At 50.8% G+C, this 19,560-nt stretch overlaps 1 protein-coding gene across 1 annotated transcript in view; it reads right to left on the minus strand.

Moving 5' to 3' along the window:
- The window catches only part of LOC106599296 (ELKS/Rab6-interacting/CAST family member 1), a 678,087-nt gene that overhangs the window by 164,990 nt on the left and 493,537 nt on the right, over positions 1-19,560 (minus strand). Inside the window, 1 exon segment of the mRNA XM_045700260.1 lies at positions 19,199-19,346. Coding sequence (XP_045556216.1) covers positions 19,199-19,346 — 148 coding nt within the window.

Raw genomic sequence — 19,560 nt, forward strand, 5'->3', positions numbered from 1 at the left:
TCTAACCCATAATAACCCAACATCAGGAAGTTGTTCTACAGTTATCCCAGTCTCTAACCCATAATAACCCAACATCAGGAAGTTGTTCTACAGTTATCCCAGTCTCTAACCCATAATAACCCAACATCAGGAAGTTGTTCTACAGTTATCCCAGTCTCTAACCCATAATAACCCAACATCAGGAAGTTGTTCTACAGTTATCCCAGTCTAACCCACAATAATCATACTGTGCTGTACACATCAACTCATCATCACCGAGGAAACAGCTCATCATCTGCCAAACCTCTATTATTTATTTGTCCATGTATCTGTGTGTGTGTGTGTATATGTGTGTGTGTATGTATCTGTATCTGTGTATGTGTGTAACGCCCTAGCCATAGAGAGGGGGTTTTTGTTCTTTATTTTGGTTAGGCCAGGGTGTTACATTGGGTGGGCGTTCTATGTTCCTTTTTCTATGTTTTGGTATTTCTTTGTTTTGGGCCATGTGTGTGGCTCCCAATCAGGCACAGCTGAAGCTCGTTGCTGCTGATTGGGAGTCACACATAAGGAGCATGTTTTTCCTTTGGGTTTTGTGGGTAATTGTTTCTGTTTTGAGTATTTTCCTAACAGGACTGTTTGCTGTCGTTTTTGTTCATTTTGTAGTGTTCTCTTGTTTATTTGAATTAAAATTCTAATGATGAACACATCCTCTGCTGCACCTTGGTTCCCTCTTCCAGACAGCCGTTACAGAATTACCCACCAACAACGGACCAAGCAGCAGAGGAAGGAGCAGCACAAGGAGAGGCACCAGGAGAAAAGCTATCTGGAGTCATGGACTTGGGAGGAAATCCTGGACGGGAAAGGACCATGGACTCAAGCTGGGGATTATCGCCGCCCACAGTGGGAGATCGAGGTGGCGAGAGCTGAGAGGCGCTGGTATGAGGAGAGGGAGCGCAACGGACACGGGAGGCAGCCCCACAATTTTTTGGGGGGGGGCCACGGGGAGATTGGCGGAGTCAGGTGGTAGACCTAAGCCAACTCCCCGTGCTTACCGGAAGCAGCGTGGTACTGGTAAGACACCGTGTTATGCTGTGGAGTGCACGGTGTCCCCAGTGCGCGTTCAAAGCCCGGTGCGCTACATACCAGCCCCCCGCAAGTGCCATGCGAGTGCAGGCATCGAGCCAGGGCAGATGGTGCCAGCTCAGCGCGTCTGGTCTCCAGTGCGCCTCCTCGGTCCAGGTTATCCTGCGCCGGCGTTGCGCACTGTGTCTCCAGAGCGCTGGGAGGGTCCAGTTCGCCCAATGCCTGCTTTCCGCCCGTGCCGGGCCAAAGTGGGCATTCAGCCTGGAGTGTGGGTAAAGAGTGTCCGTACCAGAACTCCAGTGCTCCCCCACAGCCCGGTTTATCCTGTGCCTCCTCCTCGGACCAGGCCTCCAGTGGGTCTCCCCATCCTTGTCCATCCTGTGCCACCTCCTCGGACCAGGCCTCCAGTGGGTCTCCCCATCCTGGTCCGTCCTGTGCCACCTCCCAGGACTAGGCCTCCAGTGGGTCTCACCTGTCCAGAGCAGTCAGAGCTGCCCGCCAGTCAACAGTTGCCAGAGCTGCCCGCCAGTCAACAGTTGCCAGAGCTGCCCGCCAGTCAACAGTCGCCAGAGCTTCCCGCCAGTCAACAGTCGCCAGAGCTGCCCGCCAGTCAACAGTCGTCAGAGCTGCCCGCCAGTCAACAGTCGTCAGAGCTGCCCGCCAGTCAACAGTCGTCAGAGCTGCCCGCCAGTCAACAGTCGTCAGAGTGGCCAAACTGCCCTGAACTGCCGGAGTGGCCAGACTGCCCTGAACTGCCGGAGTGGCCAGACTGCCCTGAACTGCCAGAGTGGCCAGACTGCCCTGAACTGCCAGAGTGGCCAGACTGCCCTGAACTGCCAGAGTGGCCAGGGACGCCCGCCAGCCGGGCGCAACCTTCGCCGCCCGCCAGCCGGGCGCAACCATCGCCGGCCGCCAGCCGGGCGCAACCAGGGTCGCCCGCCAGCCGGGCGCAGCCATCGCCGCCCGCCAGCCGGGCGCAGTCAGGGTTGCCCACCAGACCTTCGGCGCGGCCAGGTGCGCCACCTAAGAGGGCGACGCCAAGGGTGGAGCAGAGGCCACGTCCCGCACCTGAGCCGCCGCCGTAAGAAGGCCCACCCGGACCCTCCCCTTCAGAGTCAGGTTTTGCGGCCGGAGTCCGCACCTTTGGGGGGTACTGTAACGCCCTGGCCATAGAGAGGGGTTTTTGTTCTTTATTTTGGTTAGGCCAGGGTGTTACATTGGGTGAGCGTTCTATGTTCCTTTTTCTATGTTTTGGTATTTCTTTGTTTTGGGCCATGTGTGTGGCTCCCAATCAGGCACAGCTGAAGCTCGTTGCTGCTGATTGGGAGTCACACATAAGGAGCATGTTTTTCCTTTGGGTTTTGTGGGTAATTGTTTCTGTTTTGAGTATTTTCCTAACAGGACTGTTTGCTGTCGTTTTTGTTCATTTTGTAGTGTTCTCTTGTTTATTTGAATTAAAATTCTAATGATGAACACATCCTCTGCTGCACCTTGGTTCCCTCTTCCAGACAGCCGTTACAGAATTACCCACCAACAACGGACCAAGCAGCAGAGGAAGGAGCAGCACAAGGAGAGGCACCAGGAGAAAAGCTATCTGGAGTCATGGACTTGGGAGGAAATCCTGGACGGGAAAGGACCATGGACTCAAGCTGGGGATTATCGCCGCCCACAGTGGGAGATCGAGGCGGCGAGAGCTGAGAGGCGCTGGTATGAGGAGAGGGAGCGCAACGGACACGGGAGGCAGCCCCACAATTTTTTGGGGGGGCACACGGGGAGATTGGCGGAGTCAGGTGGTAGACCTAAGCCAACTCCCCGTGCTTACCGGAAGCAGCGTGGTACTGGTAAGACACCGTGTTATGCTGTGGAGTGCACGGTGTCCCCAGTGCGCGTTCAAAGCCCGGTGCGCTACATACCAGCCCCCCGCAAGTGCCATGCGAGTGCAGGCATCGAGCCAGGGCAGATGGTGCCAGCTCAGCGCGTCTGGTCTCCAGTGCGCCTCCTCGGTCCAGGTTATCCTGCGCCGGCGTTGCGCACTGTGTCTCCAGAGCGCTGGGAGGGTCCAGTTCGCCCAATGCCTGCTTTCCGCCCGTGCCGGGCCAAAGTGGGCATTCAGCCTGGAGTGTGGGTAAAGAGTGTCCGTACCAGAACTCCAGTGCTCCCCCACAGCCCGGTTTATCCTGTGCCTCCTCCTCGGACCAGGCCTCCAGTGGGTCTCCCCATCCTTGTCCATCCTGTGCCACCTCCTCGGACCAGGCCTCCAGTGGGTCTCCCCATCCTGGTCCGTCCTGTGCCACCTCCCAGGACTAGGCCTCCAGTGGGTCTCACCTGTCCAGAGCAGTCAGAGCTGCCCGCCAGTCAACAGTTGCCAGAGCTGCCCGCCAGTCAACAGTTGCCAGAGCTGCCCGCCAGTCAACAGTCGCCAGAGCTTCCCGCCAGTCAACAGTCGTCAGAGCTGCCCGCCAGTCAACAGTTGCCAGAGCTGCCCGCCAGTCAACAGTTGCCAGAGCTGCCCGCCAGTCAACAGTTGCCAGAGCTGCCCGCCAGTCAACAGTCGCCAGAGCTGCCCGCCAGTCAACAGTCGTCAGAGCTGCCCGCCAGTCAACAGTCGTCAGAGCTGCCCGCCAGTCAACAGTCGTCAGAGCTGCCCGCCAGTCAACAGTCGTCAGAGTGGCCAAACTGCCCTGAACTGCCGGAGTGGCCAGACTGCCCTGAACTGCCGGAGTGGCCAGACTGCCCTGAACTGCCGGAGTGGCCAGACTGCCCTGAACTGCCAGAGTGGCCAGGGACGCCCGCCAGCCGGGCGCAACCTTCGCCGCCCGCCAGCCGGGCGCAACCATCGCCGGCCGCCAGCCGGGCGCAACCAGGGTCGCCCGCCAGCCGGGCGCAGCCATCGCCGCCCGCCAGCCGGGCGCAGTCAGCGTCGCCCACCAGACCTTCGGCGCGGCCAGGTGCGCCACCTAAGAGGGCGACGCCAAGGGTGGAGCAGAGGCCACGTCCCGCACCTGAGCCGCCGCCGTAAGAAGGCCCACCCGGACCCTCCCCTTCAGAGTCAGGTTTTGCGGCCGGAGTCCGCACCTTTGGGGGGGGTACTGTAACGCCCTGGCCATAGAGAGGGGTTTTTTGTTCTTTATTTTGGTTAGGCCAGGGTGTTACATTGGGTGAGCGTTCTATGTTCCTTTTTCTATGTTTTGGTATTTCTTTGTTTTGGGCCATGTGTGTGGCTCCCAATCAGGCACAGCTGAAGCTCGTTGCTGCTGATTGGGAGTCACACATAAGGAGCATGTTTTTCCTTTGGGTTTTGTGGGTAATTGTTTCTGTTTTGAGTATTTTCCTAACAGGACTGTTTGCTGTCGTTTTTGTTCATTTTGTAGTGTTCTCTTGTTTATTTGAATTAAAATTCTAATGATGAACACATCCTCTGCTGCACCTTGGTTCCCTCTTCCAGACAGCCGTTACTATGTGTGTGTGTGTGTGTGTGTGTGTGTGTGTGTGTGTATATGTGTGTGTGTGTTTGAGGTCAGCTGTTCCAACAACATGGAAACTCATTCCACCAGTAGGTCTAACACAAACCCTGCTACGACACAGTCACACACTCTCACACTCTCTCTCACACACACACACACACACACACACACACACACACACACACACACACACACACACACACACACACACACACACACACACTCTCCATCCCCAGCTTCAGAAGCGGCACCGTGGGTGCCTCTCAGCAGGTTTGGAGTTGAACACATCCCTTTATAAACCAGCTGACTGTTTGGTTGGTGGATGGCTTTGTTGTTGCCTGTTTTCTCTGTGTTGTTTGGCCCTCTTCAGCCACCGTAGCTGGGTCCACGGCTACTGACCAGCCAGTCGGCGGCAAAGCGAGTCTCTAATTTAAGGTTTGGCCACAGACAAGCACACAGGCGCCTGGAGCCGCGGTGTGTGTGTGTGTGTGTGTGTGTGTGTGTGTGTGTGTGTGTGTGTGTGTGTGTGTGTGTGTGTGTGTGTGTGTGTGTGTGTGTGTGTGTGTGTGTGTGTGTGTGTGTGTGTGTGTGTGTGTGTGTGTGTGTGTGTGTGTGTGTGTGTGTGTGTGTGATGTAGCCTTGTAGCCACGCCCCCGGGCACTACAATGAAGATATGCTTTGAAATGCAGAGCGCAGATTAGGTTAGGTTAGGTCAGGTTAGCACACAGGAGCTCAGCCACACTGTCGAGCTTTATGTCTCCCTCTGTCTCCATCTCTCTGTCTGGTCTCTCTTTCTCTCACCTCCTCAATCCCCACCTCTCTGTCTGGTCTCTCTTTCTCTCACCTCCTCAATCCCCATCTCTCTGTCTGGTTTCTCTTTCTCTCACCTCCTCAATCCCCATCTCTCTGTCTGGTTTCTCTTTCTCTCACCTCCTCAATCCCCACCTCTCTGTCTGGTCTCTCTTTCTCTCACCTCCTCAATCCCCATCTCTCTGTCTGGTTTCTCTTTCTCTCACCTCCTCAATCCCCATCTCTCTGTCTGGTTTCTCTTTCTCTCACCTCCTCAATCCCCATCTCTCTGTCTGGTTTCTCTTTCTCTCACCTCCTCAATCCCCATCTCTCTGTCTGGCCTCTCTTTCTCTCACCTCCTCAATCCCCACCTCTCTGTCTGGTCTCTCTTTCTCTCACCTCCTCAATCCCCACCTCTCTGTCTGGTCTCTCTTTCTCTCACCTCCTCAATCCCTATCTCTCTGTCTGGTCTCTCTTTCTCTCACCTCCTCAATCCCCATCTCTCTGTCTGGCCTCTCTTTCTCTCACCTCCTCAATCCCCATCTCTCTGTCTGGTCTCTCTTTCTCTCACCTCCTCAATCCCCATCTCTCTGTCTGGTTTCTCTTTCTCTCACCTCCTCAATCCCCACCTCTCTGTCTGGTCTCTCTTTCTCTCACCTCCTCAATCCCCATCTCTCTGTCTGGTTTCTCTTTCTCTCACCTCCTCAATCCCCATCTCTCTGTCTGGTTTCTCTTTCTCTCACCTCCTCAATCCCCATCTCTCTGTCTGGCCTCTCTTTCTCTCACCTCCTCAATCCCCATCCCTCTGTCTGGTCTCTCTTTCTCTCAATCTCTATATCTCTCTCTTCATCTCCCTCTTGCAACATCCTGGTATTTTTAACCTTTATGGATTACTGTGGTTTAACAGGTCATTATTGTTCTGTCAACCCCATAAAGACATCCACCTTGTTACTCTAATAATCACAGTGTCTTCCCTCCTGCTACCACAGACTGACTCAGCATCCTGTCAGAAACACAGACTAACTCAGCATCCTGTCAGAAACACAGACTAACTCAGCATCATGTCAGAAACACAGTCTAACTCAGCATCCTGTCAGAAACACAGACTGACTCAGCATCCTGTCAGAAACACAGACTAACTCAGCATCATGTCAGAAACACAGACTGACTCAGCATCATGTCAGAAACACAGACTAACTCAGCATCATGTCAGGAACACAGACTAACTCAGCATCATGTCAGAAACACAGACTAACTCAGCATCATGTCAGGAACACAGACTAACTCAGCATCATGTCAGAAACACAGACTAACTCAGCATCATGTCAGAAACACAGACTAACTCAGCATCATGTCAGAAACACAGACTAACTCAGCATCATGTCAGAAACACAGACTAACTCAGCATCATGTCAGAAACACAGACTGACTCAGCATCATGTCAGAAACACAGACTGACTCAGCATCATGTCAGAAACACAGACTAACTCAGCATCCTGTCAGAAACACAGACTGACTCAGCATCATGTCAGAAACACAGACTAACTCAGCATCATGTCAGAAACACAGACTAACTCAGCATCATGTCAGAAACACAGACTGACTCAGCATCATGTCAGAAACACAGACTAACTCAGCATCATGTCAGAAACACAGACTGACTCAGCATCATGTCAGAAACACAGACTAACTCAGCATCATGTCAGAAACACAGACTGACTCAGCATCATGTCAGAAACACAGACTAACTCAGCATCATGTCAGAAACACAGACTGACTCAGCATCATGTCAGAAACACAGACTAACTCAGCATCCTGTCAGAAACACAGACTGACTCAGCATCCTGTCAGAAACACAGACTGACTCAGCATCCTGTCAGAAACACAGACTGACTCAGCATCATGTCAGAAACACAGACTAACTCAGCATCATGTCAGAAAGACAGACTGACTCAGCATCATGTCAGAAACACAGACTGACTCAGCATCCTGTCAGAAACACAGACTGACTCAGCATCATGTCAGAAACACAGACTGACTCAGCATCATGTCAGAAACACAGACTAACTCAGCATCCTGTCAGAAACACAGAAGAACAGTGCTGGTTGGTACACAGAACAGCACCTCCCTGGTGGGAACCGTACTGCCCAGTCTGAGGTTACCACAGCACCTCCCTGGTGGGAACCGTACTGCCCAGTCTGAGGTTACCACAGCACCTCCCTGGTGGGAACCGTACTGCCCAGTCTGAGGTTACCACAGCACCTCCCTGGTGGGAACCGTACTGCCCAGTCTGAGGTTACCACAGCACCTCCCTGGTGGGAACCGTACTGCCCAGTCTGAGGTTACCACAGCACCTCCCTGGTGGGAACCGTACTGCCCAGTCTGAGGTTACCACAGCACCTCCCTGGTGGGAACCGTACTGCCCAGTCTGAGGTTACCACAGCACCTCCCTGGTGGGAACCGTACTGCCCAGTCTGAGGTTACCACAGCTCGCACAGCGCAGCCAGACTCTCTTTTGAATCTGTCCTAACAGACTAGACTAGGAAACAGGGCGGTATGGAGGGATGTGGCCGCGGCAGGGTCAGTGGCCTGCTGTTTGGGATGAGATGCTGTGTGTGTGTATGATGGGACATTACATACTGGAGACCGACCAACAGACTGAGTCAGACGTCAGTTAGAGAACAGGGTTGGCTGTGGGACACCAAGCAGACCTCTTCAGACCGTGGCACACAGTAGGAGCTCTCTCTCTCTATCTATCTATCTCTCTCTCTCTCAGTCTGTCTGTCTGTCTGTCTGTCTGTCTGTCTGTCTGTCTGTCTGTCTGTCTGTCTGTCTGTCTGTCTGTCTGTCTGTCTGTCTGTCTGTCTGTCTGTCTGTCTGTCTGTCTGTCTGTCTGTCTGTCTGTCTGTCTGTCTGTCTGTCTGTGTGTGTGTGTGTGTGTGTGTGACATGTGTGGATGGAGCCCCAGAAGAGAACCTAAAAATACCCCGACATTTGATCAACGTCTGCCCCAGGAAGGAGAGCTCTGCCTGGCCGCTCAGCTCTCCTCAGCCCCTGTACAGTTAACACACACCCTGATGTACAGTTAACACACCCTGACGTACAGTTAAAACACACCCTGACGTACAGTTAACACACACCCTGACGTACAGTTAACACACCCTGACGTACAGTTAAGACACCCTGACGTACAGTTAACACACACCCTGATGTACAGTTAACACACACCCTGATGTACAGTTAACACACCCTGACGTACAGTTAACACACACCCTGATGTACAGTTAACACACCCTGATGTACAGTTAACACACCCTGATGTACAGTTAACACACCCTGACGTACAGTTAACACACCCTGACGTACAGTTAACACACCCTGACGTACAGTTAACACACACCCTGATGTACAGTTAACACACCCTGATGTACAGTTAACACACCCTGACGTACAGTTAACACACCCTGATGTACAGTTAACACACCCTGACGTACAGTTAACACACCCTGATGTACAGTTAACACACCCTGACGTACAGTTAACACACCCTGACGTACAGTTAACACACCCTGACGTACAGTTAACACACCCTGATGTACAGTTAACACACCCTGACGTACAGTTAACACACCCTGACGTACAGTTAACACACCCTGATGTACAGTTAACACACCCTGACGTACAGTTAACACACCCTGACGTACAGTTAACACACACACACACCCTGATGTACTACAGAGGTAGGAGAAGAAGTGGGGTAAAACCACACAAACCATCCCACACACACACACACACACACACACACACACACACACACACACACACACACCACACACACACACACACACACACACACACACACACACACACACGAGTAGACAGCAAAGCCTCTGTGTTGTCAGAAACACTCCTTTGGTACTGAGGTGTCATAAAGATGTCAAATATGTGGAAGGAGGAGGAGGGACAGTGTTGAGATATGATTAATGGACTGTATCATACAGGAATATAATGGACTGGCTTAATACTGCTACCCTCTCTCCCTCTCCCTCTCCATCTCTCCATCTCTCTCCCTCTCCATCTCTCTCTCTCTGTCTCTCTCTCTCTTTCCATCTCCCCTCCTCCTGTCTCAACAGGTCCAGACATGATATATATCAGACAGTACATCATGTGTTTTTTGGACAGTGTTTTCAGTAAGGAGTATCTGGCTGAGCTGGGAGCCAACAGGTCATCATTCCACAGAGTTGAGTCTAGGTTAGGTTAGGTGTGTGTGTGTGTGTGTGTGTGTGTGTGTGTGTGTGTGTGTGTGTGTGTGTGTGATGGGGTCTGGGTAAGGTTAGGTGTGTGTGTGTGTGTGTGTGTGTGTGTGATGGGGTCTGGGTAAGGTTAGGTGTGTGTGTGTGTGTGTGTGTGTGTGTGTGTGTGTGTGTGTGTGTGTGTGTGTGTGTGTGTGTGTGTGTGTGTGTGTGTGTGTGTGTGTGTGTGTGTGTGTGTGTGTGTGTGTGTGTGTGTGTGTGTGTGTGTGTGTGTGTGTGTGTGTGTGTGTGTGTGTGTGTGTGTGTGTGTGTGTGTGTGTGTGTGTGTGTGTGTGTGTGTGATGGGGTCTGGGTAAGGTTAGGTGTGTGTGTGTGTGTGTGTGTGTGTGTGTGTGTGTGTATGTGTGTGTGTGTGTGTGTGTATGTGTATGTGTGTGTGTGATGGGGTCTGGGTAAGGTTAGGTGGAGTGATGTACAGTAAGATGTGTTATACAGGGTGGGTCTGTTCCTGGATGCTGATTTGTTGAAAGACCATATTTAAACAAACGATAAACCACAGCTAAGACGGAGAAATGCCTATTTACTGTTGAATTTGTAGCATGCAGGAAGAGTAGAGGTGAAGAGAAGTCTCACTCCTACATCACTCTCTGTTACCACGGTAACAACACTGGAACCAGTCAGTAATACTCTGGTTCTAATAACTCAAGGTAGAGTAGAGCAGAGTTTCCCATCACTCTGTTACCACGGTAACAACACTGGAACCAGTCAGTAATACTCTGGTTCTAATAACTCAAGGTAGAGTAGAGCAGAGTTTCCCATCACTCTGTTACCACGGTAACAACACTGGAACCAGTCAGTAATACTCTGGTTCTAATAACTCAAGGTAGAGTAGAGCAGAGTTTCCCATCACTCTGTTACCACGGTAACAACACTGGAACCAGTCAGTAATACTCTGGTTCTAATAACTCAAGGTAGAGTAGAGCAGAGTTTCCCATCACTCTGTTACCACGGTAACAACACTGGAACCAGTCAGTAATACTCTGGTTCTAATAACTCAAGGTAGAGTAGAGCAGAGTTTCCCATCACTCTGTTACCACGGTAACAACACTGGAACCAGTCAGTAATACTCTGGTTCTAATAACTCAAGGTAGAGTAGAGCAGAGTTTCCCATCACTCTGTTACCACGGTAACAACACTGGAACCAGTCAGTAATACTCTGGTTCGATTAACTAGATCACAAGTATAGATTATTACTGTATATCTCTACAGGTTAGGGTGAGGTATAGATTACTACTGTATATCTCTATAGTTACGGGTGAGGTATAGATTACTACTGTATATCTCTATAGTTAAGGGGGGAAGTATAGATTAGTACTGTATATCTCTATAGGTAAGGGCGAAGTATAGATTAGTACTGTATATCTCTCTAGGTAAGGGTCAGTGGTATAGATTAGTACTGTATATCTCTATAGGTAAGGGTGAAGTATAGATTAGTACTGTATATCTCTCTAGGTAAGGGTCAGTGGTATAGATTAGTACTGTATATCTCTCTAGGTAAGGGTGAAGTATAGATTATTACTGTATATCTCTCTAGGTAAGGGTCAGTGGTATAGATTAGTACTGTATATCTCTCTAGGTAAGGGTCAGTGGTATAGTATGGTAAGGTGAGGTACGGTGACTGCTGTAGATGGGAAAATGACATAGAGTTGCCAAAGCAGTCTCAGTCCTACATCAACCTCTGTTACCGTAGTAATACCATACAAACTAGTCAGTGATACCTTGTAACTCAGGTAAAAACTCCATCATGGATCAAAACATTAGTGTCTGCCGGAGCTTTAGTTCAGTTTTACAGTCCTGAGGAAGGAATACGACCCACGTTTAAACCCAGTGGTCACACATAGACACAGCTGCTCTTAGTATAGTGACTGTGTATCAGTACAGGATGTAGTATAACTGGGTACAGTTTGTAGTATATCAGTACAGTATGTAGTATAACTGGGTACAGTTTGTAGTATATCAGTACAGTGTGTAGTATAACTGGGTACAGTTTGTAGTATATCAGTAGTGTGTAGTATAACTGGGTACAGTTTGTAGTATATCAGTAGTGTGTAGTATAACTGGGTACAGGTTGTAGTATATCAGTAGTGTGTAGTATAACTGGGTACAGGTTGTAGTATATCAGTACAGCATGTAGTATAACTGGAAACAGTTTGTAGTAACAGTATAACTACGTAGTGGAGACAGTAACAGTGTTACTACATAGTGGAGACAGTAACAGTGTAACTTCATAGTGGAGACAGTAACAGTGGTACTACATAGTGGAGACAGTAACAGTGTAACTACATAGTGGAGACAGTAACAGTGTTACTACATAGTGGAGACAGTAACAGTGTAACTACATAGTGGAGACAGTAACAGTGGTACTACATAGTGGAGACAGTAACAGTGTAACTACATAGTGGAGACAGTAACAGTGTTACTACATAGTGGAGACAGTAACAGTGGTACTACATAGTGGAGACAGTAACAGTGTAACTACATAGTGGAGACAGTAACAGTGTTACTACATAGTGGAGACAGTAACAGTCTTACTACATAGTGGAGACAGTAACAGTGTTACTACATAGTGGAGACAGTAACAGTGGTACTACATAGTGGAGACAGTAACAGTGGTACTACATAGTGGAGACAGTAACAGTATAACTACATAGTGGAGACAGTAACAGTGGTACTACATAGTGGAGACAGTAACAATGTAACTACATAGTGGAGACAGTAACAGTGTTACTACATAGTGGAGACAGTAACAGTGGTACTACATAGTGGAGACAGTAAGAGTGGTACTATGTAGTGGAGACAGTAACAGTGGTACTACATAGTGGAGACAGTAACAGTGTAACTACATAGTGGAGACAGTAACAGTGGTACTACATAGTGGAGACAGTAACAGTGGTACTACATAGTGGAGACAGTAACAGTGGTACTACATAGTGGAGACAGTAACAGTGGTACTACATAGTGGAGACAGTAACAGTGTAACTACATAGTGGAGACAGTAACAGTGGTACTACATAGTGGAGACAGTAACAGTGGTACTACATAGTGGAGACAGTAACAGTGGTACTACATAGTGGAGACAGTAACAGTGTAACTACATAGTGGAGACAGTAACAGTGTAACTACATAGTGGAGACAGTAACAGTGGTACTACATAGTGGAGACAGTAACAGTGTAACTACATAGTGGAGACAGTAACAGTGTAACTACATAGTGGAGACAGTAACAGTGGTACTACATAGTGGAGACAGTAACAGTGTTACTACATAGTGGAGACAGTAACAGTGTAACTACATAGTGGAGACAGTAACAGTGGTACTACATAGTGGAGACAGTAACAGTGGTACTACATAGTGGAGACAGTAACAGTGTTACTACATAGTGGAGACAGTAACAGTGTAACTACATAGTGGAGACAGTAACAGTGTTACTACATAGTGGAGACAGTAACAGTGTTACTACATAGTGGAGACAGTAACAGTGGTACTACATAGTGGAGACAGTAACAGTGTCTCTAGTCAGTTCCAGTCTGAGCACCTCACCAGCAGGGAATCATCCAGCCATCTGAGAACATACTTTACACTGAGAAACATGTCTCTTCTCCTGTTTAGGGGTGTGTGTGTGTGTGTGTGTGTGTGTGTGTGTGTGTGTGTGTGTGTGTGTAGAGTCCTGTGTGTGTGTGTAAGTGTGTGTGTGTCTAAGTGTGTGTGTGTCCAGGTGTGTGTGTTTCTAGGTGTGTGTGTGTGTCTGGTTGTGTGTGACTGTGTGTGTGTGTGTGTGTGTGTGTGTGTGTGTGTGTGTGTGTGTGTGTGTGTGTGTGTGTGTGTGTGTGTGTGTGGTAAAGGGGAGGATCAGCATTCCTGGGTTAATTGTGCTGTGAGTCATGTGATCTCCTGCCTGCATACCTCTTCTCCATTTAATCAACAGGCAGTTCATTCACATCACAGTCTCTAACACAACCTCTAACAACACAACCTCTAACAACACAGCCTCTAACACAATCTCTAACACAGCCTCTAACACAACCTCTAACACAGCCTCTAACAACACAACCTCTAACATCACAGCCTCTAACAACACAACCTCTAACACAACCTCTAACAACACAGCCTCTAACAACACAGCCTCTAACAACACAGCCTCTAACATCACAACCTCTAACAACACAGCCTCTAACATCACAGCCTCTAACAACACAACCTCTAACACAACCTCTAACAACACAGGCTCTAACAACACAACCTCTAACACAAACCTCTAACATCACAGCCTCTAACATCACAGCCTCTAACACAACCTCTAACAACACAACCTCTAACATCACAGCCTCTAACATCACAGCCTTTAACACAGCCTCTAACATCACAGCCTCTAACACAACCTCTAACATCACAGCCTCTAACATCACAGCCTCTAACACAACCTCTAACATCACAGCCTCTAACATCACAGCCTCTAACATCACAGCCTCTAACAACACAACCTCTGACAACACAACCTCTAACAACACAACCTCTGACAACACAACCTCTAACACAACCTCTAACAACACAAACTCTAACACAGCCTCTAACAACACAACCTCTAACAACACAACTTCTAACACCACCTCTGACAACACAACCTCTAACACAACCTCTAACAACACAAACTCTAACACAGCCTCTAACAACACAACCTCTAACAACACAACTTCTAACACCACCTCTAACAACACAGCCTCTAACAACACAACCTCTAACAACACAACCTCTAACAACACAGCCTCTAACAACACAGCCTCTAACATCACAACCTCTAACAACACAGCCTCTAACAACACAACCTCTAACAACACAGCCTCTAACAACACAACCTCTAACAACACAACCTCTAACAACACAACCTCTAACACAGCCTCTAACAACACAGCCTCTAACACAGCCTCTAACAACACAGCCTCTAACAACACAACCTCTAACACAACCTCTAACAACACAGCCTCTAACAACACAGCCTCTAACATCACAACCTCTAACAACACAAACTCTAACAACACAACCTCTAACACAGCCTCTAACAACACAGCCTCTAACACAGCCTCTAACAACACAGCCTCTAACAACACAACCTCTAACACAACCTCTAACAACACAAACTCTAACAACACAACCTGTAACAACACAACCTGTAACACAGCCTCTAACAACACAGCCTCTAACAACACAACCTCTAACAACACAACCTCTAACAACACAACCTCTAACAACACAATCTCTAACAACACAGCCTCTAACAACACAGCCTCTAACAACACAGCCTCTAACAACACAACCTCTAACAACACAACCTCTAACAACACAACCTCTAACACAACCTCTAACAACACAGCCTCTAACAACACAACTTCTAACAACACAACGTCTAACACAGCCTCTAACAACACAACCTCTAACAACACAACCTCTAACAGCACAGCCTCTAACAACACAACCTCTAACACAACCTCTAACAACACAGCCTCTAACAACACAACTTCTAACAACACAACGTCTAACACAGCCTCTAACAACACAACCTCTAACAACACAGCCTCTAACAACACAGCCTATCTGATCTCTGACCTCTCTGTCTGGTAGCTTCACATTGACCCTGAGGACATGTATAGAGCAGTCAGGGGGAGGAAGGGAGGGTAGGAGGGGGAGACATGGAGCAGCCAGGGGGAGGAAGGGAGGGTAGAAGGGGGAGACATGGAGCAGTCAGGGGAGGGAGGGAGGGTAGAAGGGGGAGACATGGAGCAGTCAGGGGGAGGAAGGGAGGGTAGGAGGGGGAGACATGGAGCAGTCAGGGGAGGAAGGGAGGGGAGGAGGGGGAGACATGGAGCAGTCAGGGGGAGGAAGGGAGGGTAGGAGGGGGAGACATGGAGCAGTCAGGGGGAGGGAGGGAGGGTAGAAGGGGGAGACATGGAGCAGTCAGGGGGAGGAAGGGAGGGTAGGAGGGGGAGACATGGAGCAGTCAGGAGGAGGGAGGGAGGGTAGAAGGGGGAGACATGGAGCAGTCAGGGGAGGAAGGGAGGGTAGGAGGGGGAGACATGGAGCAGTCAGGGGGAGGAAGGGATGGTAGGAGGGGGAGACATGGAGCAGTCAGGGGGAGGAAGGGAGGGTAGGAGGGGGAGACATGGAGCAGTCAGGGGGAGGAAGGGAGGGGAGGAGGGGGAGACATGGAGCAGTCAGGGGAGGGAGGGAGGGAGGGTAGAAGGGGAAGACATGGAGCAGTCAGGGGGAGGATGGGAGGGTAGTAGGGGGAGACATGGAGCAGCCAGGGGGAGGAAGGGAGGGTAGGAGGGGGAGACATGGAGCAGTCAGGGGGAGGAAGGGAGGGGAGGAGGGGGAGACATGGAGCAGTCAGGGGGAGGAAGGGAGGGTAGGTGGGGAGACATGGAGCAGTCAGGGGGAGGAAGGGAGGGTATGAGGGGGAGACATGGAGCAGTCAGGGGGAGGAAGGGAGGGTAGGAGGGGGAGACATGGAGCAGTCAGGGGAGGAAGGGAGGGGAGGAGGGGGAGACATGGAGCAGTCAGGGGAGGAAGGGGGAGGGGAGACATGGAGCAGTCAGGGGGAGGAAGGGAGGGTAGGAGGAGACATGGAGCAGTCAGGGGAGGAAGGGAGGGTAGGAGGGGGAGACATGGAGCAGTCAGGGGGAGGAAGGGAGGGTAGGAGGGGGACACATGGAGCAGTCAGGGGGAGGAAGGGAGGGTAGGAGGGGGACACATGGAGCAGTCAGGGGGAGGAAGGGAGGGTAGGAGGGGGACACATGGAGCAGTCAGGGGAGGAAGGGAGGGTTGGAGGGGGACACATGGAGCAGTCAGGGGGAGGAAGGGAGGGTAGGAGGGGGACACATGGAGCAGTCAGGGGGAGGAAGGGAGGGTAGGAGGGGGACACATGGAGCAGTCAGGGGGAGGAAGGGAGGGTAGGAGGGGGACACATGGAGCAGTCTGGGGGAGGAAGGGAGGGTAGGAGGGGAGACATGTCAGGTGTTAGCTGGTTAAAAGGCCTCCAAGGCCACACTAATGACCTCTGACCTTTAGGCACGCCCACCGCCACCCCACCCACCTCCCTTCAGTCAATCAGGTTAGAGCAGGTTGTCACACAGATAGTATAGGGCGAGGACACACACACACACACACACACACACACACACACACACACACACACACACACACACACACACACACACACACACACACACACACACACACACACACACACACACACACACACAGGGCTGAAGTCTGGATGGGGCTCTAAGCTACAATCTCCTACTCTGACAATCATTTCCTGTGGAATGTTGTCAGCTGATAGTAACCTGCCACACAGAGGAGGGAGGGAGGGTGGGGGCAGTGAGGGAGGGGGGGAGGGAGGGGGCAGGGAGTGAGAGAGAAGAGAGGGAGGGAGGGGAGAAAGAGAGGGAGGGAGGGAGGGGGCAGGGAGGGAGGGAGAGAGCAGAGAGGGAGGGGAGAAAGAGAGGGAGGGAGAGGGAGAGAGGGAGGGAGAGAGAGGGAGAGAGAAGAGAGGGAGGGAGAGAGAGGGAGGGAGGGAGGAAGGGGGCAGGAGGGAGGAAGGGGGCAGGGAGGGAGAGAGAAGAGAGAGAGGGGAGAAAGAGAGGGAGGGAGGAAGGGGGCAGGGAGGGAGAGAGATGAGAGGGAGGGAGGTAGGGAGGGGAAAAAGAGAGGGAGGGTTGGAGGGAGGGTGAGTAGGGAAGGAGCAAGGTCTCCATGTTCCTGTACATCCCAGTCCTCTGTATGAACTGGGACACAGACAGCCTTGACATTCCTGTCCACTACTAACCTGTACTGTTTCCACATGTTTTATGTCTAACCAGTTGTGAATGAGGCCCTGTGCACCGAGCAGAGCTGTGTGGGAGGGGGGTCCATGATGCCTGTTTAGACTGTTTGTGTTGGTGTGGGCGTGAACTGTGTACATCTGTGTGTTGAGTTTGTATTTGGAATAGGGAGATGTGTGTGTGTGTGACTGTTTGTGCTGTGAGGCTGTGGATATGGGTATGGTGTGTTAGTGTGTGTGTGTGTGTGTGTGTGTGTGTGTGTGTGTGTGTGTGTGTGTGTGTGTGTGTGTGTGTGTGTGTGTGTGTGTGTGTGTGTTTGTGTTTAGAGATGGGTTTGTGGGCACCTGGGGGAGGAGCTGAATAATCCTAAAATTACCCTCACTGGCAGGGCTTGTGGTCTCACATCTGTACCCTGTTAGACTCTGTCCTCTCCTCCGCTCCCCCTCTCCTCTATCCCTCTCTCCTCTCCTCTCCGCTATCCCTCTCTCCCTCTCTCCTCTCCTCTTCCCTATCCCTCTCGCCTCTCCTCTATCCTCTCTCTCCTCTATCCCTCTCTCCTCTCCTATCTTCCCCCCTATCTCCTCTCCTCTATCCCTCCTCTCCTCTCCTCGTTTCCCCCTCTCTCCTCTCCTCTATCCCTCTCTCCTCTCCTCTATCCCTCTCTCCTCTCCTCTCTCCCCTCCTCCATCCCTCTCTCTCCTCCTCTATCCCTCTCTCCTCTCCTCTATCCCTCTCTCCTCTCCTCTATCCCTCCTCTCCTCTCCTCGCTTCCCCCTCTCTCCTCTCCTCTATCCCTCTCTCCTCTCCTCTATCCCTCTCTCCTCTCCTCTATCCCTCTCTCCTCTCCTCGCTTCCCCCCTCTCTCCTCTCCTCTATCCCTCTCTCCTCTCCTCGCTTCCCCCTCTCTCTTCTCCTCTATCCCTCTCTCCTCTCCTCGCTTCCCCCCTCTCTCCTCTCCTCTATCCCTCCCTCCTCTCCTCTATCCCTCCTCTCCTCTCCTCGCTTCCCCCTCTCTCCTCTATCCCTCTCTCCTCTCCTCGCTTCCCCCCTCTCTCCTCTATCCCTCCCTCCTCTCCTCTATCCCTCCTCTCCTCTCCTCGCTTCCCCCTCTCTCCTCTCCTCTATCCCTCTCTCCTCTCCTCGCTTCCCCCTCTCTCCTCTCCTCTATCCCTCTCTCCTCTCCTCGCTTCCCCCTCTCTCCTCTCCTCTATCCCTCTCTCCTCTCCTCGCTTCCCCCCTCTCTCCTCTATCCCTCTCTCCTTTATCCCTCTCTCCTCTCCTCTCCTCTTCCCTATCCCTCTCTCCCCTCCTCTATCCCTCTCTCCTCTCCTCGCTTCCCCCTCTCTCCTCTCCTCTATCCCTCTCTCCTCTCCTTTCCTGTCCTCTCCCTTCACATCTCTACTATTTTCCCCTCTCTTCTCCTTTCCTCTGCTACAGTTCCCCTCCTATCTCTATCTCCCTCTGTTCTTTCTGCCTTTCCTCTAGTCTTCTCCCACCTCTATCTCCCTCCATATGTAACCTCTTTAAGTTACGCCTACAAACAAATCATGGATGATGAAATTAGGTTTACAATCCTCCCACTCCCCATATTACTGTCACTTCCTATTCTGTCACCCAGCATATAGATTCCAGAGAAAGCAGACTGTAATGGCAGCTAACCTTAAGCCTTCGAAGCCACGATGAGTGTCTAGACCCCAGTCATGTGACAGGGGCCACCCAGGTCACGTGACGAGGGAGTGTTGAATGTTTCGTACCTGTTGTTTGAGCTGTTGTACCAGGCTGTCCTTCTCTCTCTTCAGCATGGCCACCTCGTCCTGTGTCTTCTTCTTCTTGGACGAGGACAGCTCCAGCAGGGCGATGTTGGCATCCTTCTCACTGATGGCTGCTAACAGCGCCTCCTGTCTGTCAATGACACACATTACAACACACTGTTAGGATTCACAGAGATATTACACAACACATTTAGGATGGATTCAGTCAGGAAACACAAGGCGGAGTTTTAAAGCCAGGATATACAAAGTGGGATGTATGGAATTCATTGATTGGAATATAGTGATCTTCTTAAAAAGGAGAAATAGACTGAAGATAGACTGGTGTAATTTGACATGACAATGAC

Source organism: Salmo salar, chromosome ssa17, assembly GCF_905237065.1.
Source record: "Salmo salar chromosome ssa17, Ssal_v3.1, whole genome shotgun sequence".
In the NCBI taxonomy this organism is placed as follows: Eukaryota; Metazoa; Chordata; class Actinopteri; order Salmoniformes; family Salmonidae; genus Salmo; species Salmo salar.